Source organism: Myotis nattereri, assembly GCF_964212035.1.
Source record: "Myotis nattereri genome assembly, chromosome: 5".
NCBI classification, from domain to species: Eukaryota; Metazoa; Chordata; class Mammalia; order Chiroptera; family Vespertilionidae; genus Myotis; species Myotis nattereri.
The window spans coordinates 71,405,038-71,430,788 of record NC_138080.1 but is presented as its reverse complement, the minus strand read 5'-3'; the positions used below and the strand labels follow the sequence as shown (position 1 = coordinate 71,430,788).

General features: G+C 43.3%; 2 protein-coding genes and 1 long non-coding RNA gene across 3 annotated transcripts in view; 2 read left to right on the top strand and 1 right to left on the bottom strand.

Moving 5' to 3' along the window:
- Positions 1–9,363: 9,363 nt before the first annotated feature.
- LOC308520525 (centrin-4) lies at positions 9,364–12,802 on the bottom strand. Its single transcript, XM_081093089.1, has 5 exons — positions 12,685–12,802; positions 11,343–11,489; positions 10,783–10,911; positions 10,086–10,223; positions 9,364–9,897 (listed from the first exon to the last, which is right to left on the bottom strand). The coding sequence occupies exons 1-5, from the start codon at positions 12,685–12,687 to the stop codon at positions 9,808–9,810; spliced, it is 507 nt and encodes a 168-aa protein (XP_080949215.1). The 5' UTR covers positions 12,688–12,802; the 3' UTR covers positions 9,364–9,807.
- A 197-nt stretch (positions 12,803–12,999) lies between these two features.
- LOC308519187 overlaps positions 13,000–25,751 on the top strand; it is a 28,308-nt gene continuing 15,556 nt past the window's right edge. The window contains exon 1 of the long non-coding RNA XR_013995989.1: positions 13,000–13,117. This is a non-coding gene — a long non-coding RNA (uncharacterized lncRNA). The remainder of the gene's footprint in view (positions 13,118–25,751) is intronic.
- Positions 16,947–18,758, top strand: BBS12 (Bardet-Biedl syndrome 12). Its single transcript, XM_081091173.1, has one exon. The coding sequence runs from the start codon at positions 16,962–16,964 to the stop codon at positions 18,741–18,743; it is 1,782 nt and encodes a 593-aa protein (XP_080947299.1). The 5' UTR covers positions 16,947–16,961; the 3' UTR covers positions 18,744–18,758.

Genomic DNA, 25,751 nt, shown 5'->3' with positions numbered 1-25,751 from the left:
CTGAAAATTACCTAACAAACTGCAGCTGGGCCAGACAGACCCAGAACTTCCAAGAGAAAACCCAAGGCCCCACAGCAGCTTGTATTGCTTCACAGCTGGGCCTCATCTGGGCACCTCCAAATCCCAAACAAGGAAGGGGAACCTGCAGATCTCTTTGTAGCTCCTGCTGGGTAGCCTCAGGCAGAGGCTAGATTAGCACCTCCTTAGATCCAAGAGCCAGTGTACCCAGTGGTCAGAGTGGGACCATCCAGATTACAACTCCTCAGATCCATAAGGGACACATTCAGGGGGCAGACTCAGTGAGCACCAAAGCCCCACTGAAGCAAGTCTTGCCCCAGAAGGGTGTCTTCAACACAGAAGTTCTCCCACTGCAGACACAGCTGATTCTCACAGCCAATAGGCCTGGAGGTCAATTCCTCCCAGTGATACCTACAACAATCAAGGTTTAACTACAACAAGACTGTGCACAAAGCCCACAAGGGGGTGCACCAAGAGTGTCCACCTCAGGTAATTGGGGAGGCTGAGCCACTGGACCCTATAGGACACCTAGCACACAAAACCACTCTACCAACACAGGGAAGCATAAAAAATGCGGAGACAAAGAAACAGGTCACAAATGACAGAAATGGAGGAAAGCAAATGAGTGGACATAGAGTTCAAAACCATGATTATAAGGTTTTTCAAGAATTTTCTAGAAACGGCCAATAAATTTAATGAGACCCTGGAGGATATGAAAAAAGACCAACTAGAAATTAAGCATACACTGATTGAAATAAAGAATAATATACAGAGATCCAACAGCAGACAAGAGTATCCCAAAAATCAAGTCAAAGATTTGAAATATGAAGAAGCAAAAAATACCCAACCAGAAAAGAAAAAAGAAAAAATAATCCAAAAATATGAAGATAGTGTAAGGAGCCTCTGGGACAACTTCAAGCGCACCAACATCCGAATTATAGGGGTGCCAGAAGAAGAGAGAGAGCAAGATACTGAAAACCTATTTGAAGAAATAATGACAGAAAACTTCCCCTACTTGGTGAAAGAAATAGACTTACAAGTCCAGGAAGCGCAGAGAACCCCAAACAAAAGGAATCCAAAGAGGACCACACCAAGACACATCATAATTAAAATGCCAAGAGCAAAAGACAAAGAGAGAATCCTAAAAGCAGCAAGAGAAACACAGTCAGTTACCTACAAGCGAGTACTCATACGACTGTCAGCTGATTTCTCAACAGAAACTATACAGGCCAGAAGGGAGTGGCAAGAAATATTCAAAGTGATAAATACCAAGAACCTACAACCAAGATTACTTTATCCAGCAAAGCTAACATTCAGAATTGAAGGTCGGATTAAGAGCTTCACAGATAAGAAAAAGCTAAAGGAGTTCATCACCACCAAACCAGGATTATATGAAATGCTGAAAGGTATTCTTTAAGAAGAGGAAGAAGAAAAAGGTAAAGATAAAAATTATGAACAGCAAATACATATCTATCAACAAGTGAATCTAAAAATCAAGTGAATAAAAAATCTGATGAACAGAGTAAACTGGTGAATATAATAGAACCAGGGGCATAAAAAGGGAGTGGACTGACAAACCTTGGGGGGAAAGGGGAGGGGGGGGTGCAGGAAGAGACTGGACAAAAATCATACACCTATGGATGAGGACAGTGGGAGGGGTAAGGGCAGAGGGTGGGGTGGGAACCGGGTGGAGGAGAGCTATGGGGGGAAAAAGAGGAACAACTGTAATAATCTGAACAATAAAGATTTAATTAAAAAAAAGGGGGGAGGCAATATAGTGATTCCTTGATATTTTATGCCAAAGGTCATGGTAGTTTATCCAAACAAATCTTATTTGAATGTAAGAGAAATGCTCTAAAAATCCAGTCTTTGAGATTAAGTGATAAAGACCTGAGACGGGAGGAACTGGAAAACCATCACCTGCCCCATGCTGACCTGGCTCCGAGGACCCTCCTCTCCCCAGGAACACAGGGACCCCGACAGCACTGCCCGGCAGGTATGTGTTGGTTCATTGCCTGGAGAGCCACCCAGATGATGGGATTATTTATAACTGGTCGCATGGATTATGTTTTAGAATATTTTTCCAGTCCCTGCTGGGTTGAGAGGCATCATATTTCAGTGGAAAGGACAAGAATGAACAGACTGACAGACACAGAAAGAAGGAGCAAGGGACAGTGAAGGGAAAACGGATTCATGATGACACACAGATGTAAAATTCCCTAGTTAAGAAAAGTGCAGCATTAAAAAAATATGTAGATAAAGAAAAGTACTGTTTGGTACTTTTCCATTAATTTTTCAAAGGTCTTGACCTCCTAAAGAAAAATTTCTGACTAACAGGGGTTTTCCTCACCGCTCAGTTCCTTCTTCTTCTGTCGGGACCAGCGAAACAATGGTCCTATATTTGGCCCTTAGACCGTTGCCACGGAAATGAGAGGGGCAGACTCTCCGCCTTCTGGCTTCACTGTGGGATCCAGCGAAGAACATGATTAAGCTGTCGGAGAACCTCTCTAACTACAATTTTACCTGATAAGTAAAAGTTTCCAGAAAAATGGTGACACATATGGGAAAGTAGATTGTTTAACTCACTCTGAGAAATCCCTTTTGATTCATAGACTGTCTACATGATCGAGACAGAAGAAACCATCTCTGTGTTTGCATGGGGAGGACTCAGTTAACACAGGGAACCTGGGGTCCTGAGTGCTGGGGAAGCAAAACGCTAAGTGAGGGCACAGGCAGGGACAGAGGGAATGGGAGGGAGGCACATGGGTGCCCTTTAAACCATTTTAAAGGAAAATTATATATCCTATTTGGGGGAAAAATCACAGTGTCAAAGAACACTGGCTTTTCACAAGTGGACCAAAGATGGAGCCTGGGGATCTCGACTGCAACGGACTTGAAGCTTGATTTGTATCATTTGTTCCCAGCAAATGAGACCTGGTTTCTCTGGGCAAGAACTCAAGCAGTCACTCTGAACCCATCGGGCAGTCCAGTCCACATCATAGGCCTCTAGTGAGTGCTATTGGATTGAGCAGGTCTGCGGTCTCCACACATGGCTGCAGATGGAAGAACTGACTGGCAGCTGCCAATAGTTAGACAGTATTTGGAAGACTTTCCCGACATTGGTGGGATGGGAAAAAGGAGTTGCCATTTGAAAGGATTACACCCTCTATCTTCCAGTTGGGGTTTTAAAGTTCTTTTAGTTAAAAATATTCTAGCACCTATACTTGCTGTTGGGCATGTCAATCATCACCACCACTTTGGAGATCAATGTGGAAATATCTAAAAAAGTTGAAGATGCAGATTTTATACAACCCACCAATTTCACTATGAGGTGACTGCTATAGACTGACTGAATGGTACCCCCCCCCCCCAATGTATGTGACTGTATCTGCAGATGGGTAATTAAGGTTAACTGAGGTTGTAAGGGTGGGATCCTGAATCCATAGGACAAGAAGAGATAGGGAGATCACTCTCCCTCTTCCTGCCATGTGCACATAGCTAATAGGTGACCGACCATGTACAAGCCAGGAAGAGAGCAGAGTGCGCACCAGAACCTGAGGACGCGGGCACCTGGTCTCAGACAGCTGGCTTCTAGAACTGTGAGAAAACAAACTTACATGTTTAAACCACCTGGTCTAGGGTGTTTTGTTATGGCAGCCCAAGCTAAGACTGGCTCACCTAGGAAAGACCTTATACAGGTGTATGAGGGAAATGTAAGGATGTTCATTATAGTGTTGTTCCTAATGGTAAAAATAGGAGACCAGTCTAACTTCCTGTAGAGAAATAAACCATTCACATAACAGAATTGTATAAAGCAGTTGAAATGAACCTATATTAACATGTACCAATGTAAATAAATCTCAAAAATATAATGTTAAGTAAAAAAAAAAATCAAGCCGTAGAAGAATATTTATACACCGGAAACAATAGTCTAAAATCTTAGGGATACACAACTGTGTGTAAAAGTACAGACAGTTGCCTGGAAATGATACTCACCAACTGCTTCTGAGAAGAGAGGGGAAACGATAGGAAACAGAGGAGCTTTTGCTCTATCTGTAAATGTTTTATTTCTTAATAAGAAATGAGATTTGTGCCAATGTCAGCAAATGGTTTGCATCCTTTAAGTCTGCCTGGTAAAGGCATGGTGCCTGTTACATTATTTTCTGTAGGTTCCACATATTTCATAAATAGATGCTTTTTCGTGTCATCTGGGTTTTCAGCAGGACGACAGTGCTTTTCAGATAGATCTTTCTGTGTACGCCGTGATAGGAAGCCCAGAGAAGTTTAGGTGACTTGGCCAAAGTGTCCAATCTTGTTAAACAGTGACCTGAGGATTGGAAACTAGTTTTCTCTCTGTTTCCATAGCATGTTCTGTATGTGCAATAGAGACAATTCCCCAACTTTATCATCTAAGCCTGAAATAATCCAAATCATGTCCAACTGCTGAGAGCACTTTGAACCCATTAGACCTCCCCTGTCCCCCACATCGTTTCCACGGTTGATGGGTTACCTATTTTACTTACTCACAGGCATCCGCCCTACTGGGGAGTGCTCAGATTTTTCAACTTTTGAAGAAAAGGATATAAGAAAATAAGACTGCTGATCTGGAAATTTTCTGAAATAATTGAGAAGTTGGCAGAAGCTTAAAAGTGGAGATTTTACTGATTATAATTAATTTTGGCTGAAAGATTTTAATTAGGACATTACTATTCTTTGTAAGATAGACTTTTAATACTGTTCAACATAGATGTATGGCAGGAGAACTAGTAGTTATTTATACTCAATTTCCAAATTAATCCAAATAATTGCATTTTTGAAAGATGGATGGCATGAGGGTTCCATGAATAGTATGGAAACAATGGGTAGGAAATATTCAAGGACATTACGATTAACTTTTATTGCTACAATGACTAATCCAGACAAACATAAGCATGTTTCACACATGCTCTTTATCATGTTTTACATAGTTGGGGTAAAGAATTTTGCAGCATTAATTAGGTAGTGTCAACCCCCTTCAAACACCTGATGAAATTTTTAAAAAATATATTTTATTGATTTTTTTACAGAGAGGAAGGGAGAGGGAAAGAAAGTTAGAAACATTGATGAGAGAGAAACATCAATCAACTGCCTCCTGCACACCCCCTACTGGAGATGTGCCCGAAACCAAGGTACATGCCCTTGACCGGAATCAAACCTGGGGCCATTCAGTCTGCAGGCCGACGCTCTATCCACTGAGCCAAACTGGTTAGGGCCTGATGAACTTTTTTAACCTACATTTCATGAAGAAGTAGGTAAGTAAAAGGGCTTAAGGAGGAGGACTGAACTTATTCTGAGAAATAACAATAAAATACAACTTATAGATTATTCCATGCTACATATTTACCAAAAATACACAGTTTTGGGGAGGTGCACACACTGCATGCTAAGCCAGCCATAGGTAAGAAAATGTTCTCTACTCTTGCTCAGGTTAAATTGAAGTCTTTTTTCATTTTCTGGGTTTTGCTGATCCTCTACAGTGCATCCCAAAGTATTCTCATCTGTGGCTTTCATCATCAGAGTCCTTCTCTCTTTGCCAAAAAAAAAAAAAAAAAAAAAAAGAAGAGCCTCAGCCTCCTGCTTGTCTGATTGTTCAAATTCATTTAAAATCCTATCTTCATAAGAGTATTCCTAAAATAATCTCTTCTTTCCACTTGCTTGACAAAGTGTTTGTGTGCCCTGTGTCCTCTAGCCAGATGCCTCTATGATGCTCTGTGCTGGGTTGGTGGAAGGGATGTTGTAACTAGTCCTTTGGGCAGGAGGAGGGCCTTTTTGATTGAATTAGAGTGAAAACACAAAGGCCATGACACTTCTCGCATCTCACCATTGAACACTCCTCAGGACACAGCAGTTCAGGGGTGTTCACTAAGGAATAGTATGGGGTTTCTACTCACATTTATAGTTTCTTTAAAAAAATTTCATAATTCGTATATAATTTGATATTTGATTTAGCCACAATATATTTCCAAGAGAAGTAAAAGGTACTTACATATATCTAATAAAAAGACAGAAAGAAATAATGTAATACAGTGTACCTATGTATGTTTTCATTAGCTTAACACTCATTTAAAGGACCTTATTCCAGAACATAATTTATTTTGACTATGGGTGTTCCTTTGTTTACACATAGTTAGTTCTTTTGGATATGTTACTTTCCCCCAAACTGAGTCTATAGATTTGTGTTATTAACTCTTTTGTTAAGTGAAAAAAACAACTGTTCCATTCTCAATGAAACTTGTGTATTTGGAGCTTGAACAAATTAAGTAAGTCTTCATTTTTGAAGCCTTCAGAGCCCAAATGTGACTTTCTATACAAAAGATGTTAAGAATACAGTGTAACCAACACCCTTCCTTCCTTTTTGATGTAGTAATGTAGAATGCTTATTAGTGTCACTTGGGCACCATATTTATAAATATGTAGGCAGATTATATAAAATAAACTTGGACTTATATTCCTAATTTATTTTCATAGTAGCTTCTTAACCTAGTTTTTAAAAGCATTTGAATTGTTTACTTCTTTTATTTAAATTATAAAACTTATGTTCATAAAAATCAAACCATACATAGGTATGGTGAATAAAAAGCATACATATTCACCCTCTCCAAAATCTTCAAATAATGTGCTTCCTGCCTGATAATTCCATGGCTTACATTTTTAATAGTGCCAGTTTGGTTTAAGTGAAATTTTTGACTTTTCATTAACATAACTAATTAGTTACCAAGGAAAGGGATTTAAGAATAATACAATTTCTATAATTTTTTTCAAGTTATGCTTGATAATTGACATCTTTAACTTTGATCTTTTTAAAAATCCTTCAACTAACTGATATCGATTAAATAAGCATAAATCAGAGCACACCTTCACTCACCAAACTGAGGTAAGCCCTCAACGCCCTCTAGTGGTGTGACCTCCATGCTCCATCTCCTGTGACAACCCACTGATTTCAGTGGGTAACATTCTGAATGTTAGAATTGTGCTTCCGTTACATTCATTTACCAAATATATAAACTTATACGTAAAACTTTCTGGTTAAAATAAGCCATCACCAAGAAAGCAAGGGACAATGATTTTGGGAGGCAATGCCCATTATAAAATACAAGTAATAACTTTTATCACTATGATCTCTGATCTTAATATTATTTGCTCATCTTGACTGTCTAATGTTGACTCCCGCATGACTCTCTGCTATTGAATTTACAAAGACCAATTACAAAGACTATTGTTTAATTTTTTAAAACTATCTTTTTCTTTGATTTCACTTCTCCAGATTTATCACTTTTCTTACATCTGACCTCACTCACTTTTCTGATCAAGAAAGATTCACTTTGCTGCTTCTCTGCCCATGAGAATATGGGCTGTCGCCTCTTCTGGGTGAAGATAACACCTGGACAGGAGTGATGAGAGCCGAGCAGAGGTTCAGAGCCCGGGGGTTGAGGGGGAACAGCAGGCCTCACAGTGTCCAGATGAGCCATTGACTGTCCATGTGATAATGAATTGGTCACTTAAACCCTCTGTCCTCATCTGTGAAATCAGAATGATGATAACAGTGCCCAGTAGGCACAGAACTTAATAAGAAATCCATGTGAAGGAGGGAGAGCGGTGCCGAACACACAACAAGCACTCAGTAACTGTCACAGTGATCTGTGAATAAAAATGAGATAGAATGAAAGATTTGAATCCAACCTCTTTTATCCAAACCAAATACATCTATTCACTAGAAACAGGTTGGAATTGGAGGGCAGCCAAAGTGTCTAGAACTTGGAAGTTTTATAGAGAGCAGGGATTCGAGTGAAGTGAAAAATATGGTCCAAGACCCTTCCTCCCCCATCACGCCAACTCCCGAGTTACAGGTGTTCAGGATGAGACTCCGCAAGACCTAGCAGAAAACAGAGAGCTGGCAAAAGCTTAATTACATAGCTGCACAGTGCCGCAAAGACTGAAGTGTGAGTTCAAGTCAGGAGGATGGGGTCAGGGGGTCAGGACATATACCCTGGGCTTTCAGTCAAGATACAGAAATATTACATCCTTGAAGTGAGGCGGCCCTTTCTCCACATCCCCTCCAACACTTACTTTTGTCTTGTCCATAATAGCCATTCAACTGCTGTGAGGTAGTATCTCATGGGGATTCCGACTTGCATTTCCCTTATGGTGATGTTGAGCATCCTTTCATCTACCTGTTGGCCATTTCCATGCTTTCTTGGGAGTAGTGTCTGTTCATGGCCTCTGCCATGTGGTATGTGTGTTTTTCAGGTGAGGCAATTAAAATTGCATTTTCTACAAGCCTTTCTTGCTCCACAGACCATTAGTTGGGCTTAGGAAGAGTGTGTGTCCCACAAGTGGCATCCGTCACCTAGGATCAGGATCAGAAGCCTCAGCACTTCTGCCCAGCAGCTTGGTGTCAGAGTTGCCAAGGACAGTCGGGAGCAGAGATTTACTCCTACAGGGAAGGAAGAGTGGGAGATCAGTTTCAGCAGTGAGCATGGGGTTCCTGGGCCACGGTCCCTCCCAGGGCCCACACAGGGCAAATGGCCTACACACACCGCACCCCTCTGGTTGTGTAACCTCTTTCTGAAGGGGACAGATACAGCAGGGGGCCTGCCAGATGCCACATGACACATGGTTAAGCAGAACAAGGAAGTGCACATTGAGTCTGAACCAGGGAGAGAGGTTCTCAGACAAGGCCACAAGTCCAGCACAGCTGTGAGGACTCTCTCTCCATAATGAGGTGTTCCAGGCCCAAGCCCCATTGTCATGCGGCCCAGTGGGGGTCAAAAGACTGTGCTAGGGACTGCCTTTCCCAACAGATTGGCTCTTTCATAGAAAACAAAGACAGATTGCAAGGCACAGAATTAAATGAATTAGAAAATATACTTATCCTGAGAGTTTTTAGTCCATGGGGAAGCAGCATCATGGAAATAAAGATAATTTCTCTTTTTATTGATTTCAAAGAGAGGAAGAGAGAGAGACACACACATTGATTTGTTGTTCTACTTGTGAATTCATTGGTTGATTCTTGTATGTGCCATGACCTGGGACCAAGCCTACAACCTTGGCATTTGAGGATGCTGCTGCTAACCCAGCCACGGCAAAGACACAGAATTTAGAATCCATGTTTTATTTAGTATCTGTGGGTAATTGAGCAATTTTTAAATTTAAGTTCTCTAAACTTTCATTTTCTCTTGTACAGTTGGAGCTAATACTATCAGCTTACAAGTTGTAATATACTAACTAGATAATAGCTAAAATCCCTGTCTGAGTGATACAAGTACTGCTTTAAATTTCTTTATAGGAAGAAAAGTAGCAAATAACAGTTACCAGACAGTTTTATTTAATACTATACATATCTGAATAGCTGCTGAAAAAGAAAATTTTCAACAGTTTTTAAAGAATTGCAGACACATACCCAAATAACAGGGAAAGTATGACTTTGTTGCCAAATGCCTTTGCATGTGAGGCTAAGTTAATTAAACTTAAAACAAAAATGCATAAGTCTTTGGACCCTAGGCTCTAAAAATAGCAGTTGGAATTCATACTATTCTTGGATTCATGTTTCAAGGAAGTCATTACATTTTGTTCTTGATTTCATATATTTAACAACATATTTGGAGAAACATGTAACTTCTCACATGGTTTAGACATCATCAAGAGACCAATTTGTGCATATAAACTGCAAATTGAAAGTGAATATTCAGATATTATGGGACTGTATAACAAATACAAATTTGTTAACTTTTAGAAGGAACAAAAACAGTATTAATAAAGACTGGTCTTCTGCATCATTCTCAAAAATTCGTCCTCATTTATTTCTCCATCCCCATCACGATCAGCTTCATCAAGCATTTCCTGTAAAACAAAACATAAATATGTGAACTCTATTAAAAATGAATGACACAAATGAATATTCAAATGTATACTCAAAATTTTACTTTAAATGTATTTATGAGTACAATTAAGACATTTAAATTCTAATATGTAAATAATTGTATATAATTATACATGTAAATTATAGTTATAAAATAAATAAAATTTACCTGAAGTTCATCATCTGTTAAAGTTTCCCCTAGTTCCTTAGCAACCCTCTTGATATTGTTTAATGTTATGCTTCCAGTAGCATCATCATCAAATAATTTGAAAGCCTTTAACAGTTCTTCCTTTTCATCTTTTTCACTCTTGAAAAACAGAAACAGCTAAATGTTATTAGTCTTTCACTTATTTTCCTATGAAGCTGGTCTTACAGGTCTGTGAGGTGCAGAGCAGCAACGTACCACGTAGCTGAGCTCTGACTTTACTAATTGCTCTGCCTTTTAAAATTGTGCCAATGCACTCACATCTGCCCTCAAGGTATTTACACTCAGAGTCTAAGGAAGTGGAAGAGGCACAGGGCGGTAAAGAGGATGTATTTCTTGGTGACCAGTAACTAAGATCCATTACAAAAATGTGAGCTCCAAGAAAACAAGAAGTGTCCCCCACAGAATAGTGCCTGGCAAAAACAGCTACTCAGTAAATGTTTGTGGCATTCCAGGCTTCGCCTTGCTGGCCCCATTCTATCCACCCATATATCCTATTATTTCCTAACAAAAATCCTCTTCTCCACACTGGATGGTCTTCATGATCACTAGCCTGAAAGCATATTTAATCTTGTTCTTCTTATCTAAACCCCAACCATCCTTAAATTCTTCTATGAAACCTCTCATTGTATTTCTTTGAAAAACACAATCACTACTATACCATTTTTAGACTCATTATGGCAAAAAAATCTTCAAAACTAATGGTGCCATTTCCTTCTTTGTCGATTTCAGCTATCAATTTTTTAACTTCTTCTTTCTTTGGTTCAAATCCTAAGGCCCGCATAGCAATCTGAAATTGGAAGCAAATAAATTATATGCCATGATCTCATTCCTAGCTTTAAAATTACCTTAATTACTAGATTTTCTCTCTCGCGAGAGCGCTCTCTCTCTTCTATGGACAAGGTATAAACCTAGAGAGTAAGGTCAGCATATATTTTCCCCATCACCATTTATCCCCTCTATTCCCTCTTCCACCTCCCTCCCCCCAAAATCGCCACCCTGTCGTCCATGTCCATGGGTTCTTTATAAAACAGGAATGAAATGCTTAACAAGATATTGCTTTGCCAGTGTGAGGCGGATGTCTGCACTAAAGAGGGAGATAGATGTCTGCATGGAAAGGACTGTATATCGAGCTTTCAGATGGCTACTGCTAAAGACTTACAAGATTGGCATGAATATATGGTTTTTTAAATGTTTTAGAATTAGAAATAACTTTAGAACCTTCAATTCTTTTACATCTATGGTTCCAGACCCATCAATATCAAATAAATCAAAGGCCTCTTTAATTTCTTGTTTTTGAGTTTCATTTAGTTCAATTTTTGCTGTTTTTTTCTTCCATTGGTCCGAATCTGTGTGGCAGTTGGATGCCTGTAAGAAATACACACGTGAGTGAAAGATAAGCTTTGTAACCGGAAAAGTTACCAGAACCAGAATAATGGATGAAATTGATGAACTAACTAATATAATGACCGTAGTCAGGTATCCTCTTCCCTACTGTATAATGAACCTCAACAATTCTCCCCTTTTCCCGTTACTAACATTTTTGCTTTAGTTGTTAATATGTTGGTGGAAAGCCTGGTTCTTTTTAAAGTTGGGTCCAATTAGGTTTTTCCTTCAAATTAGTGCCTTTAGAAAGGAGATGGGGCAAAGGAAGGCATGCTAGAGGGGTTGTAGGTATGTCGGGATGCAATCGGCCCTACTTGAAGTCTCTGAAAAGCACTGTTGAAGTGATCTTTACTTCTATTACACCTAAATGTCTTATCAGAAAACGTATTATGTGGGATATGCTTGATTGGAACATAATTCTCTTTCCCACCTTCTAGCATACTTTCCACAGGTTGAGAAATGAATAAACTACATTTTCCGGGTGAAAAACTACTACAGGGATCTGGGTAAGAATGCATGTTGGGCCAATTATCAGTATTCAGGGAAGGTGTGTGTGTGTGGAGGGGTCATCTTCCTGCTATTTGCCATTTTCTACTGGCAAGCGAGGTTGTCATGGGCCCCTCCTGCAGCCTTATTTCGGCATCTCCTCCCCAGCTTCGGGGTAGGAAGCAGCAGGACTTTGCGTCCTGCGCCTCCAGTGGCCGGCTTCGCGCGCTAACGGCGTGGCGCTGCTGCTTCCCGGCCCGGGCTGCAGGTCACTGGCCTGGCAGCCTTGGATCCCCAGCTTCCAGGCAGTGGCAGAACTCCTTGGTCCCCGGTCAGTTCGTTTTTCAGAGTTCAGGACTTTCCTAGAGGCCCAGGCCCTCCGGCTGTTTTTAGCATCTTATTCTTTGTACTTAACTCCTTTCTGGCTAGACAGGGAACCTATCGTAGACTGCAGGTATTCACGCTTGATGGGGTTGATGAGGGAAAATGAATTGGAAAACCGCTCTTCCTCCCTAGAGCCGCGGACAATGCGCTTATTGAGCAGCGAGAAGGGGTTCTATTTGACACTTGAGGCTCATGAAAAGGAGGAGAATGATACATTTCATGAGCTAAACAAAGTTCCTTCCTTGCTCCGGGGAGGAACCTCAGCCCCAGCCCCAGGCCCAGCAAGAGGTTGCAGCTGTGAACTCACCATGTCCCCCTCCGGCGCCTTCAGCCAGGAGCCCCGGCCGCCTCCGCCCACTCCGCAGTCCAACAGTAGCCTCCTCTGCTCCCAAGCCGTTGCTAAGGCCGCGGTCGCTAACCTCAGGCAGCCCCGCCCACTCAGGCTAATGATTGATAGCCACATCACCCAATGGCCAGAAGGGAAGGCCCTGAGGCCAGCCCCCTATCTGCTATCTACCAATAGCGTTACTCTCTGCCTGTCTCGTCTACCGTTAAGCGGCCTTTCCAATTGGTTTCCTAGCGACCACCTAGCCGGCCGGCCCCTTTCGCACATGCGCAAACTGCGTGCGGGGCGGGGGTCGTCGTCGCCGGCGTGCTGGGCGTCCCTGTGCCCCCCAGAGCCTGTCTGACCGCAGAAAGCGGGCCCGGAGCAGCGCCGTGGGGCTGGAGAGCAGAGCGAGGTTAGTAGCGAGGTGCTTCCAGCGGCTGCCGAGTCTTTGGTGGCGTCGTGGGGAGCCCGTGTTTGCTTTTCCTGCGCTTTGCACAGGGAAGGGGTGAGAATGGAGGGCCCTCGAGGCCCGGATGCATTGGTCCAGCTCTGGTTCACCGCCGGCGGGGTGTGGAGAGGCGGAGGGGATGCACCGCTGGACCTTCCTCGGCCGCCGCGGGGCTGCGGCTGGGTCGTGGGCCACTTTCCTCCTCCCTTGTTCGCAGGGATTCCGGCGTGGTGGGCCCCGAGGTTAGGGGCGTGGGGCGGCGGCGCGGCCTGAGGGAGCGGGGATGGGGGCTGCGTGGGTCTCGGAAGCCCTGGAGCCTCCCTGCGGAGGACTGAGGTTGTACCTGGGTTGCGGTGTGTATTTGCAGGGAGGGCTTCGTTCCCACCCAGGATCGCTCTCTGACATCTATACCCACACTCACCCCCCGTCATTCTAAGTCTTGGCTGAACCCCAAGATTTGGCCGGCGGTCCAACCACATCCCGCCTAGATCCACACTCTAATCGGACACAGGTGACCCGATGATCAGTAAAGGCTTCGGGTTTGATTCCCGTCAGGGCACATACCTAGGTTATGGGTCCATAACCATGTTTCTCTCTCTCTCTCTCTCTCTCTCTCTCTCTCTCTCTCTCTCTCTCTCTCCCTCCCTCCCTCCCCCCATTCCCCCCCCCCCCCCGCATGTCATATAGGATGTAGGATGCCATCTATCTGGTGAGCTTCCAAGGAACCAGGTGTAGAGTATAGAGATGAATAAAAGCTAGGAACCCACAGATTGGTGGCAGAGATTGCACAGAGAAAAATGCAATGTGTGTAAGCCAAGATGCTAAGTGCTTTAGTAGGTTTGTGTGTAGAAAGTGCTTTAGGAGCACAGGAAGGAGGCACTAATCCTGCCTGGGACATTGGAGAGCCTGTTTTAAAAAATGTGGCATTTGCCTTTGGTCACAAAAGATATACAGCATCTGCCAAGGTAAAGAAAGGGTAGGATATTCAAATCAGAGTATAGCAAGTGCAAAAATGAAAATAAAGGTATATTCTAGTGTGGCAACATCTTGGGGATCATAAGGAAAGTTTGAAGACGAGTCTTACAAATTAGAGTGAGGTCAGATGGTTGGACACCTTTGTAGAGCTAGGGGATCAAGACGTTATTTTCTAAGATAAGCTGGCGTTTTTAGGCAGAGGAGTGACCGGATTACACGTGTGCTTTTCAATGGAAATTCTAAGAACCATGTGAAGAACTATGTTTGGAAGCAATCAAAGGGCCTCAACAAGGCACCGCATACAAACCATGTCCACTCCAAAGGTGCTGAACCTTACACTTGTGGTGCAGGAATGCTGACAGCAGCATGTTTAATCTTGTTTCAGATTTGTACTTACATGTAAGGTCGTAAATATGGTGAAAATCTTTCACTCATCAATAGTCAGACAATATCCTGGGTGTGTGGAATACTTCTGTGACTAAAGTTGCCCTCCTGGGAATTAGAGGGAGATAGTCCAACAGAGGGAGATAGTCAGTAAGTAATAAGTAAATAAGGTGAGGCCATAGATTCCTTGGGAAAGAACATTCCCGAACAAGGAGCACAGAAACACTTGCAAGTGTTTAGGAACAGAAGGGAGGTGGAACCAGAGTGGTCAGGGTGGTAGAGGAATAAGAGACAAAAACAGAAGGGAGGAGTGCACATTATTAGGACAGTAGAGGCCTGATGCACGAAATTCGTGCAAGGGACTCGGCCCCCCACCGCCGCCATAGCTGCCTCTGCCTCAGACCCTGCTGCCGCCGTGGCCACCTCAACCCTGCAGTCCCAGCTTCGTCCAGAAGGTCTCCTGGTCTAATTAGCATATTAATTACCCTTTTATTAGTATAGATTATAACTACTTTGACTTTCACACCAGTGTAGTGGGAAGGCTTTGCAAGATTTTGAGCAGAGGAGTGAAAAGATCTGAGTTAGTTTTTAAAAGGGACTCTCCTGTGTCAGACAGGGGAGTAAAGACTTTATATTCCAAATGAGAGCTTTTGAACTAGTGGAGTAATATCACCAGACTGTTGTACTGAGAATAGAGTGGAACTAGGCAAACTGTTGGTTTTGACATGATGAAAAAAAAGCTAATGATACCTGTCAGAAAATAGTACTTTTTTTAAAAAAATGCAACTTTTGAAAAGCATGTCTTAGTATTCTAAGCCAAGTACCTCAGACAAGACTAGACACGATTTTAGAACAAGAGAGCTTCTTTGGGTGTGAGAATCCCAGGGAAGTCCTTGAGCCAGCTGCTCTTCTTGCACACTTAGGAAGTTAAAGAAACACTAAGCTGGCATGTGAAGTTGTTAGGGATCGCAAGGATGAAATAGAAAGCTGTTTGTGGAAAGCATGTGCTGGTGTCTAGCAGAACATAGTCAGATTGTGTCCGTTCAATGTCAAGAAAAGTTGCCAGAGGTACTTTGCATCGTTGAAATTATCTATCTCACTGTCCCCTTCACCGTCTTTACCTTTTTCACCCTCTTAGAAGATGAGGAATTCTTGTTTGAGTTTTTATTTTATGTTAATTATAGCAAGTTGTAATCACTTCAAAATAATTTAAGAGCTCTTCTAAACTTAGAAATGCTAAGACTTTTTTTTAATTACCAAAACTTGGAATAGATTCTTCAAATGTTGAGACAGATTGTATGAATATGTATTTTGATATCAATTTTTGCTTGCAGATTAGTTGAAATAATCTCATGTCTCATATGGAAAACCTTTTTTTACATAAATTAAATACAGACTAAGTTTGAAATTGCCCATGACTTTTTCCTTTTGCTCTAATTTCTTTATGACTTTTGCACTCGCATAGCAGTATCTTGTGACTTAAACATAGTATAGAAAGGAAACCATAAGCAGAGGCTCTCTGAAAAAAATGAGCACATCCATATTAGGAGTATGGCAGGCTTGGGAGAAGGGAGGAAGGCTTGGAAGTGGGAGATCCTACAGAGACAGGCTGGATTACTGTCATCCTGGATAGAGGGGCAGCCAGAGGGCAGTATTGTATAGTAGTTAATAGCATGGGACTTTGACATTAGACAAGCCTGGATTTTAGTCCATACCTGCTACTTACTATTTGTGAGATTTTGTATATGTTAGTTAACTATTCTTCATTTTTCTCATATATTTGCATTTACTACCACCTCCTTCAACTTGCTGACTCACATTATTCTTCAAGACTCATTTCAGGCATTGCCTTCTTCTGGAAACAGCGTCTGCTGCCTGCCTGATCCACTTCCCTGTGGGATGGAGTGTTCCTCCTCCGGCACCCGTACCTTTTATCTCTAATATCATCATACTACTTTATCATTGCACAGACTGCATTTGATGGAAACTGTACCTACCAGAAACTCCTCAAAGGCAGGGACTATATATCTTAGTCTTCTTTTACAGCATTTATAACCATGAATTACACTCAATAAGATTTTGTTTTATTTGCAGACGATGACTTATAGAGATGGCTCGCAGGGTCATAAACAAAAAAAGGCACCTGGGACTTCAGCAACTTTCAGCCTTTGCAGACACAGGAAGAACTTTCCTAGGCCCAGTGAAATCAACCAAGTTTATTATAGATGAAGAGAGTCATGAGAGTGTGGTAGTCGGTTCAACAGTAAGGCTTCTTGAAAGTTTGGATTTGTCCAGTGCAGTGGGGCAGCTTCTCAGTGAGGCAGTTCAAGCGCAACATAACACGTACAGGACTGGGGCCAGCACTCTTCTGCTTCTCGTCGGTGCTTGGAGCAGTGCTGTGGAGGAGTGTCTTCATCTGGGCGTCCCCATGTCTTTAATCGTGTCAGGAATGTCAGAAGGCTTGGACTCTTGCATTGAAGAAGTCACTTCCCTGCAAGTACCTGTCCACGATGTCTTTGCCCACATAGACAGCACAGAGGTATGTTCCGAACTTGAATCGTTGAATGTCAGTTTGTGTCCCTTTCTACAAATTCCTTCAAATACTGGTTTGATACTGAAAGAGCGTGATCTCAAAGATGTTGCCTCTCAGTCACTGACCACCTACAGTCTTTCTGGGAGACCTGTTAAATCAGCTAAACTTTTTAGACCTCAGGCTACGGTTGATGCAGATAAAAACACGTCACAAACGCCTCAAACTCTGAGAAACAGTCTGCTTGCAGGCGGCCGCTGCAGGCAGTCAGTGCTGACCCACAGTCGGCATTGTAATCGGGAGGCTAGTGATCAGTGGGCAAGCAAACATGGTGCAGCTGCTCCCCAGACTGACAGCTGTAGTGATCTGGGAGAGTTGGCGGCGGGTCTGAGCCACGGAGACCACAGCAGCATGAGATTGGTGGAAGGAGCTGTATGGCTGCAGCACCAGAACACAAGCGTGTGCCAGGGCAGCTGGACGATGCCATTTACGTTCGACATTTCAAGAGTCTTCACTTGCTGTTTACCAGGTTTACCCGAAACCTTTTCTTGTGTGTGTCCAGGATATGTCACTGTTGTATCAATGTTTAGTGCAACTGTGCTCGAGGACTTACAGAATCAGCCTCTCGGGGTCGTTCTCATCGAGGGTGACCTCACAGAGAATTACCGCCACCTGGGATTTAACAAGTCTGCAAATGTTCAAACAGTGTTAGAAAGCATGAAGAAGCTTCAACAAGACAGCTCAGAAGAACTGTGGACAAGTCATGTATTACAGGTATTAGTCAAGTTCAATGTGAACCTTGTCCTGGTACAAGGGACTGTATCCGAACACTTAACTGCAAAGTGCGTGCACACTAAGCGGTTGGTGATTGGCTCGGTGAATGGCAGTGTGATGCAGGCTTTTGCGGAGGCCTCAGGAGCCGTGCAGGTGTCCTACATCGCACAAGTGAGTGAAAACTCTGTGGGCAGGGGGGTCTCTGTGACCTTCTGGAGAAGCAGCCCCTTGGATGTTGGAGATGGGATCAGCAGAATGGCAATTTTGTTGAAAACAGAAGGGATTAATTTGGTTACAGTAGTGCTCACTGACCCAGTCACTGCACAGATGCAAACCAAAGAAGATAGGTTCTGGACTTGTGCCTATCGTCTGCATTATGCTCTTAAAGAGCAAAAGGTCTTCCTTGGAGGTGGTGCAGTTGAGTTTTTGTGTCTTAGCCATCTTCAGATTCTCATGGAGCAACCTCTGAATAAAGGAGACCAAATCTGTTCAGGGGGTCTTCATAATACTTCCTCCTGGCTGGCCTCATCTCTGGCACTGTACAGACCTACTGTGCTTAAATGCTTGGCAGATGGATGGCACAAATACCTTTCAACTGTCGTTTGTAACACTGCCAATTACTCCTCAGAATTTGAAGCCAGGACTTTCATTCAGCATCATCTGCAAAATGCCACAGACTCAGGCTCACCTTCATCTTACATCTTGAATGAATATAGTAAACTAAATAGTGGAGTTTTTAATTCAGGCATTTCAAATAAACCGGAACAGGTTCCAAGAGTTTATGACATTGTTACACCAAAGATTGAGGCGTGGCGCCGAGCTCTGGATTTGGTACTGTTAGTACTTCAGACAGACAGTGAAATTATTACTGGATCTGGGCACACACAGATAAAATCACAGGAGTCAGAGGGCTTTTTATTTTTGTAGTGTTATTGGCTAAGTCTTTGGGAAATAATCTTTTTAAAAAATCTTTATTGTTGAAATTATTATAGATGTCCCTCTTTCTACCCCCCCCTGCCTCCCCCCCCCCCCCACCATAGCTCGCCTTCACCTGGTTACTACCCTGCCCTAGGCCCTCGCCACCCTATTGTGTGTGTCCATAGGTAATGCATACATGCATATAAGATCTTTGTCTACTCTCTTCCAGCCCCCCACACCCCCATCCTCTGATAATCATCAGTCTATTCCATTTCCATGCCCCTGATTCTATTTCATTCACCAGTTTATTCTGTTCGTCCGATTTTTATTCGTTTGATTTTTATATTCAATTGTTGATAGATATGTATTTGTTGCCACTTTGTTGTTCATTTTATTATCTTTATTTTTTTCTTCTCTTCTTAAAGAATAACCTTCAGCATCTACACTAATAAAAGACAAAGATGCTAATTGACTGTACCTTTGCTGTGCCCTAAGCCATGCCCAACAGCCAATCAGAGTGACTATATGCAAATTAACCCAACCAAGATGGCAGCCGGCAGCCACGGAGCTGGAGCAAGCAGGAGGCTTGGTTGCCCCAGTGATGGAGGAAGCCAAGCTTCCCGCCTGCCCTGAGCCCAGCTGTGGCCTCCACTCATGGCAACAAAGTTTCAATTATAGAAGATAGATAAATCCCAGATACCTGCTTCCAGCTGGCCTCCACTGGGAGCTTGGGTGGCTGGGGTCTGTGGCCAGCCTGCAAACAACCATCAGCCCCTCACCCAGGCTGGCCAGGCACCCCAACAGGGACCCTCACCCTGAAGGGGCTTTGGCCAGCCTGCAAACAGCCATCAGCCCCTCACCCAGGCTGGCCAGGCACTCCTATATAATAAAAGGGTAATATGCAAATTGACCCTAACAGCAGAAAGACTGGGAATGACTGGTCACTATGACACACACTGACCACCAGGGGGCATATGCACAATGCAGGAGCTGTCCTCTGGTGGTCAGTGCGCTCCCACAGGGGGAGCTCTGCTCAGCCACAAGCTAGGCTGACAGCTGCCAGTACAGCGGTGGTGGTGGGAGCCTCTCCTGCCTCCTCAGCAGCACTAAGGATGTCCGACTGCAGCTTAGGCCTGGTCCCCACTGGCAAGTGGACATCCCCTGAGGGTCCTGGGCTGCCAGAGGGATGTCTGAGTGCTAGCTTAGGTCCAGTCCCCCAGGGAGCGGGCCTAAGCCAGCAGGTGGTTATCCCCTGAGGGGTACCAGACTGTGAGAGGGCACAGGCTGGGCTAAGGGACCGCCCGAGTGCACAAATTTTTGTGCACTGGGCCTCTAGTTTCATATAATACTGGTTTGGTGGTGATGAATTCCTTTCGCTTTTTCTTGTCTGTGAAGCGTTTTATCTGACCTTCAATTCTAAATGTAGCTTTGCTGGGTAGAGTAATCTTGGTTGTAGGTCCTTGGTTGTAGGTCCTTGGTTGTAGGTCTTTGCTATTCATTACTTTGAATATTTCTTGCCATTCCCTTCTGACCTGCAGAGCTTCTATTGAGAAATCAGCTGACAGTCGTATGGGTACTCCCTTGTAGGTAACTTGCTGCTTTTAAGATTCTCTCTTTGTCTTTTGCCCTTGCCATTTTAATTATGATGTGTCTAGGTGTGGTCCTCTTTGGGTTCCTCTTGTTTGGGGTTCTCTGTGCTTCCTAGACTTGTAAGTCTATTTCTTTCACCAGGTAGTGGAAGTTTTCTGTCATTATTTCTTCAAATAGGTTTTCAATATCTTGCTCTCTCTCTTCTTCTGGCACTCCTGTAATTTGGGTGTTGGCACACTTGAAATTGTCCTAGAGCAGTGATGGCGAACCTATGACACGCGTGTCAGAGGTGACACGCGAACTCATTTTTTTGGTTGATTTTTCTTTGTTAAATGGCATTTAAATATATAAAATAAATATCAAAATATAAGTCTTTGTTTTACTATGGTTGCTAATATCAAAAAATTTCTACATGTGGCACGGCACCAGGGTTAAGTTAGGGTTTTTCAAAATGCTAACACACTGAACTCAAGAGGTTCACCATCACTGTCCTAGAGGCTCCTTACACAATCTTCATATTTTTGGATTATTTTTTCATTTTGCTGTTCTGGTTGGGTGTTTTTTGCTTCCCTATATTTCAAATTGATTTGATTCTTGGGATCTTCTAGTCGACTGTTGAATCCCTGTATATTATTCTTCATTTCAGTCAGTGTATGCCTAATTTCTGACTGGTTCTTTTCCATTTCTTTGGCATTCTGACTAAGATCCTTGAAAATCTCGCTTAAGTCCCTTAGAGGTTTCTAGAAGATCCCTGAGTAACCTTATAACTGTGGTTTTGAGCTCTATATCCAGTAGTTTGCTTTCTTCCATTTCTTTAATTTGTGACATGTTTCTTTGTCTCTGCATTTTGGCTGCTTCCCTGTGTTTGTTTCTATATCTTGGGTAATTGCTAAGTCTCCCTGAGTTGATAGAGTGGCCTTGTGTAGTAGGTGTCCTATAGGGCCCAGTGGCTCAGCCTCCCCAGTCACCTGAGGTAGATACTCTAGGTCAGTGATGGCGAACCTTTTGAGCTCGGCGTGTCAGCATTTTGAAAAACCCTAACTTAACTCTGGTGCTGTGTCACGTATAGAAATTTTTTGATATTTGCAACCATAGTAAAAGACATATTTTTGATACTTATTTTATATATTTAAATGCTATTTAACAAAGAAAAATCAACCAAAAAAATGAGTTCGCGTGTCACCTCTGACATGCGTGTCATAGGTTCGCCACCACTGTTCTAGGTGCACCCTTTTGTGGGCTGTGTGCACAGTCTTGTAGTTGAGCCTTGATTGCTGTTGGTGTCACTGGGAAGAATTGACCTGCAGGCCAATTGGCTGTGGCGACCAGCTGTGACTGCAGTGGGAGAGCTGCTGTGCAGGAGATACTCTTACGGAGCAGGACTTGCTTCAGTGGGGCTTTGGTGCTCACTGAGTCTTCCCCTTGAGAGTGTCACTTATGGATGTGTAGAATTGTAATCTGGTATGGTCTGACACTGATCACTGAGTACACTGGCTTTTGGGTCTCCAGGGAAGTGCAAAGTCAGCCACTGCCTGGGGCCACCCAAAAGGAGCTACAGAGAGATCTTCAGATTCCTCCTCTTTATATCAGGTTTGGAAGTGCCTAGACGGGAACCAGCTGTGAAGCAAAGCAGGCTGGTGGTGGTTCTTGGGCCTTTTATTGATAGGTTTGGGGCTTCCTGGCCCAGCTGCAGCTTGTTTGACAGGTTTTAGCCTAAGTAAGGACAGGCCATTCATATGCAAAAGCCACTGCGCACAGCTTAGGTGGTGTTCTAAATTGTGTGGGGCGGGTTCTCAGGGAATCACCAGGATGGAACAAACAGAAATGGCTGCTGTCAGCCCTGCGACCAGGGAAGTCCCAGCACAGGAACAATGACCGCTAGGAGCACCTCCGTCTGGAAGGAAGCTGCCCTCGAGTTCCTGCCCCGATGCCAGACAGTGCAGTTTCTCCTCTATGTGTCTGTGACCCCCAGAGCCTCGCACAGCACTGGAGCTCAGAGGAAGTGGGAGCTTGTAAGTTCAATTAGTGTGCCAGCCTTTTAAGAGGAGCAGCTGGGTCTCCAGCAGCCTCTGTGTCACTGAGCCCCAATCCTCACTGGTTTTTACAGCCCGTAGTTCTTACTGTCTGTAGGAACTTCTTTTCCCTGCTCTGGTACCCTGGGCTGTGGGTCTGGTGTGGGGCTGGGACCCCTTGCTCCTCTTGGCAGCCTCCACAGAGGTGATCTCCCTCCTGATTTAAAAAGACAGCCCATGTGGGTGCCGGACCAGCCCATTCCCCATCTCCGCACCTCCTACCAGTCTCCGCACCTCCTACCAGTCTCAGTGTGTTTTCTTCTTTACTTCTCTAGTTGTAGGACTTCCATTCAACCAGCTTTCCAATGGTTCTGGATAGCAGTTGTTCTGTACTTCAGTTGTAATTTTGATACGGTTGTGGTATGCGGCGAGTACAGGTTTTTGCCTACGCTGCCATCTTGGTTCCTCTAACTGGGAAATAATCTTTTGTAACATATCATGCTAATAATAAGTTTTCTAGTAACCAAGTCATAGTGCCTAAAATGTTCGCTATTCCCAAGAAGAAAATAATCACTGTCAATTCTGTACAGGATCTGAGGCGTCACCCAGCTCACTCACTAACAAGTTAGCCTGTTGCTGCTTTATGGGATGCTACAGAATACTCGAGACACTTGGTCAGAGACAAGGACTTTTATTATTCACGTCAAAAGCAATAGCCAGAGCTTCGAGTTGGTCTGTGTCCGTTGCCCACTCCCTTGTCCCATCGAGGAACACAAAGGACCAATGGTGGAAGCCTGCGTGTGCCATCAGTTGAGTTACAGGAGAGGAACATGAGCTTGGGAGAGTCACTGCTTGTATCATAAGCAGAAACCATCCTGTACGCTGTCCAAGGGGAGCTGTTACTCTGTAAACGCAAGCCTGAGGCACGGACCGGGTAAAGGTAGGTCCGGTCCTTGCGTTCATGGCGTACATAGGAAGTATGCAGTGTTGCTCAGAGCCCATAATGGGTAGTCTCTTCCAATGATTCACTCCTCAGCCTGAGATATTCTGGGACAAATTTGGATTTTCATGTGATTATGCCACTCTGGCTGCTCTGATTAATCTGACAAACAGGTTGCTTAGTCAATACCAAATCCATTTGATTGGTCTCGTATAGCAATTAATTAAGGCTACTATGAACAGCATGATGAAGCCAGTCTACAGTACAAACCTCAATCATGTCCCCCAGGGTCTTAAGTCCATGGACCAATAGGCATTTTTATTGGCTAGAACAGGGGTGGGCAAACTTTTTGACTCGAGGGCCACAATGGGTTCTTAAACTGGACCGGAGGGCCGGAACAAAAGCATGGATGGAGTGTTTGTGTGAACTAATATAAATTCAAAGTAAACATCATTACATAAAAGGGTACGGTCTTTTTTTTTTTTAGTTTTATTCATTTCAAACGGGCCGGATCCAGCCCGCGGGCCGTAGTTTGCCCACGGCTGGTCTAATGAGTGGGAGGTGGGTGGAGGGGATTCCCTAACAGCTGTGCTTGGTTCTTGGCTGCACCCTGGGGAAAAACCTGAGAAACCCTGTTGGCCTGCTGGTCAAGAGTGTAGATATGTGAGATACACTGAATATGTGCAAAGCACATGCCTAGGAAAACCAAGACCCCAAAGGCCAGGACAAATCATCCCTGATGGATAAGTGGAGTTGATTTTGTGGGCCTGAGCCCTCTTAGGAGAGAGAGCAATCACATGTGAGAGGGGCTTAAACCACATCCTGGCAGCAGCACTGAGGGACTGGGTGCGAGAGCCAAAGGATGAAGGTGCCATGGAAAGTTGTTCCAGCCCTCCTGGGAAGGAAGGGTTACAACTGTTGATCTCGTGAGGCTCTACAAGCCAAACCAGGACCCGTGCTGCAGAAAACAGGTTTTTATTCAATAAAAGGAACAGGAATAATTTAGCAGTTGGCCAAATATGGAGATAGCTCTAGAGACAGTGAGTAAATGACCTTATGACAGGATTTTATTCAAACACTGTAAAGACAGTTTTTGTTTACATAGTAAGAAAGAACTTAGTAGAGTCTTAGTAAAGTCTTTTTGGTGGTAGTGGGGGGCGGGGGTGGGCGTCAAGGAACAGCATTGGTGTGCTGGCTCCCAGAGGGATTGAGTGCTATGAATCTGTCCAAATGGTCTCAAGAAACTTTACTTGCCAAACAGGGTTCTGAATGGTGTCTGAGGTTATCAGCCACTCCTACTGGTAGAGGTAGATAATGCCACAGCCAGGTAGATAATGGCCATAGTCAGGGCCATGGAGACAGGCTTCTAACCACCAGAATGTCATTTAGTAGTCCCCCCTTGTCTACAGGGTATACGTTCCAAGACCCCAGTGAATGCCTGAAACCGTGGATAGTACTATATATGCTTTTTCCTTAAAGCAGCAGAGGTCAGACCAGGTGGGCAAGCCCTTACTTGGCATCTGACTTAATCGTTGACCAATTTTATTGGAAGTTCTGGCACCTTCATTCTTCCTAAATACTTTTAATTATTTATCTCCACATAGGCCCCATTCTTTTGACCTTTTTATCTTTAACCGTGAATTGCCTTTTCTTCTTACTCTAGCCACACTTCCATCCTGGGATTTTTTTTAAACACCTGCATCTTTTATTGCTTCCTATTACTCTTGAAGAACATTTTTAGAGGAAACCCTTTGTCTCTTCCCACTGCCACATACACCAAGGTAATTATTAGAACATTTGGGGCATGGTTTTTCAAAGCCTCTTCTCTGTGTGGATGTACATATGTTTTTTACAGTCCATAATGGGGGCCATACTAAACGCACTGCTGTATAACCTACTGCTGTCAAGTAATGTTAAGAAATTTCTCCAGTATCATAGAGTTCAGTAAAATAATTTCAGTGGCATTGTATTATTCTAGCACAGTAGCCCACTATAATTTATTTAACCCATTTCCTATCAGACATTTAGTTCAGTTCCAGCTTGGGCGCTATTATAAACAAGGCTATAAAAATGTAGTTATAGCTGAATCTTTCCTCTTATTCATAATTATATTCTTTAGATAAATTCCTAGAAATAATGATTCAACAGGTGAAAAGACGTTTTAGCTTTCCTGCCAAATTCTTCTTCCAAAGGTTCTGCAAATGAAAGTGTCATTTCCACAGCCATTGTCAACACTGGATATAATTAAAATTTTGTCTGGAATGTGGGTGAAAATACAATCATATTTTTATAAAAATGATGATGAAATTTTTAAAGATTTTTTATTGATTTTTAGAGAGGGAGAAATACCTGTTTGAGAAAGCAACATGGATTGGCTGCCTCCTGTATGACCCCTACTGGTAATCGAGCCCACATGTCCCCTGACCAGAATCGAACTGGCAACCTATTGGTGCACGGGATGATGCCCAACCAACT

Bases quoted from the DNA above. Each gene is read 5' to 3' on its own strand.
- LOC308520525 (XM_081093089.1), bottom strand. The intron at 10,912-11,342 runs GTTCTAAAGTTA...TTCCAATTTCAG, and splicing joins TAGATGTAAAAGAATTGAAG to ATTGCTATGCGGGCCTTAGG. The intron at 9,898-10,085 runs GTAAATTTTATT...TTTGTTTTACAG, and splicing joins TAACAGATGATGAACTTCAG to GAAATGCTTGATGAAGCTGA.
- BBS12 (XM_081091173.1), top strand. From the start codon at position 16,962: ATGTCAGAAGGCTTGGACTCTTGCATTGAAGAAGTCACTTCCCTGCAA.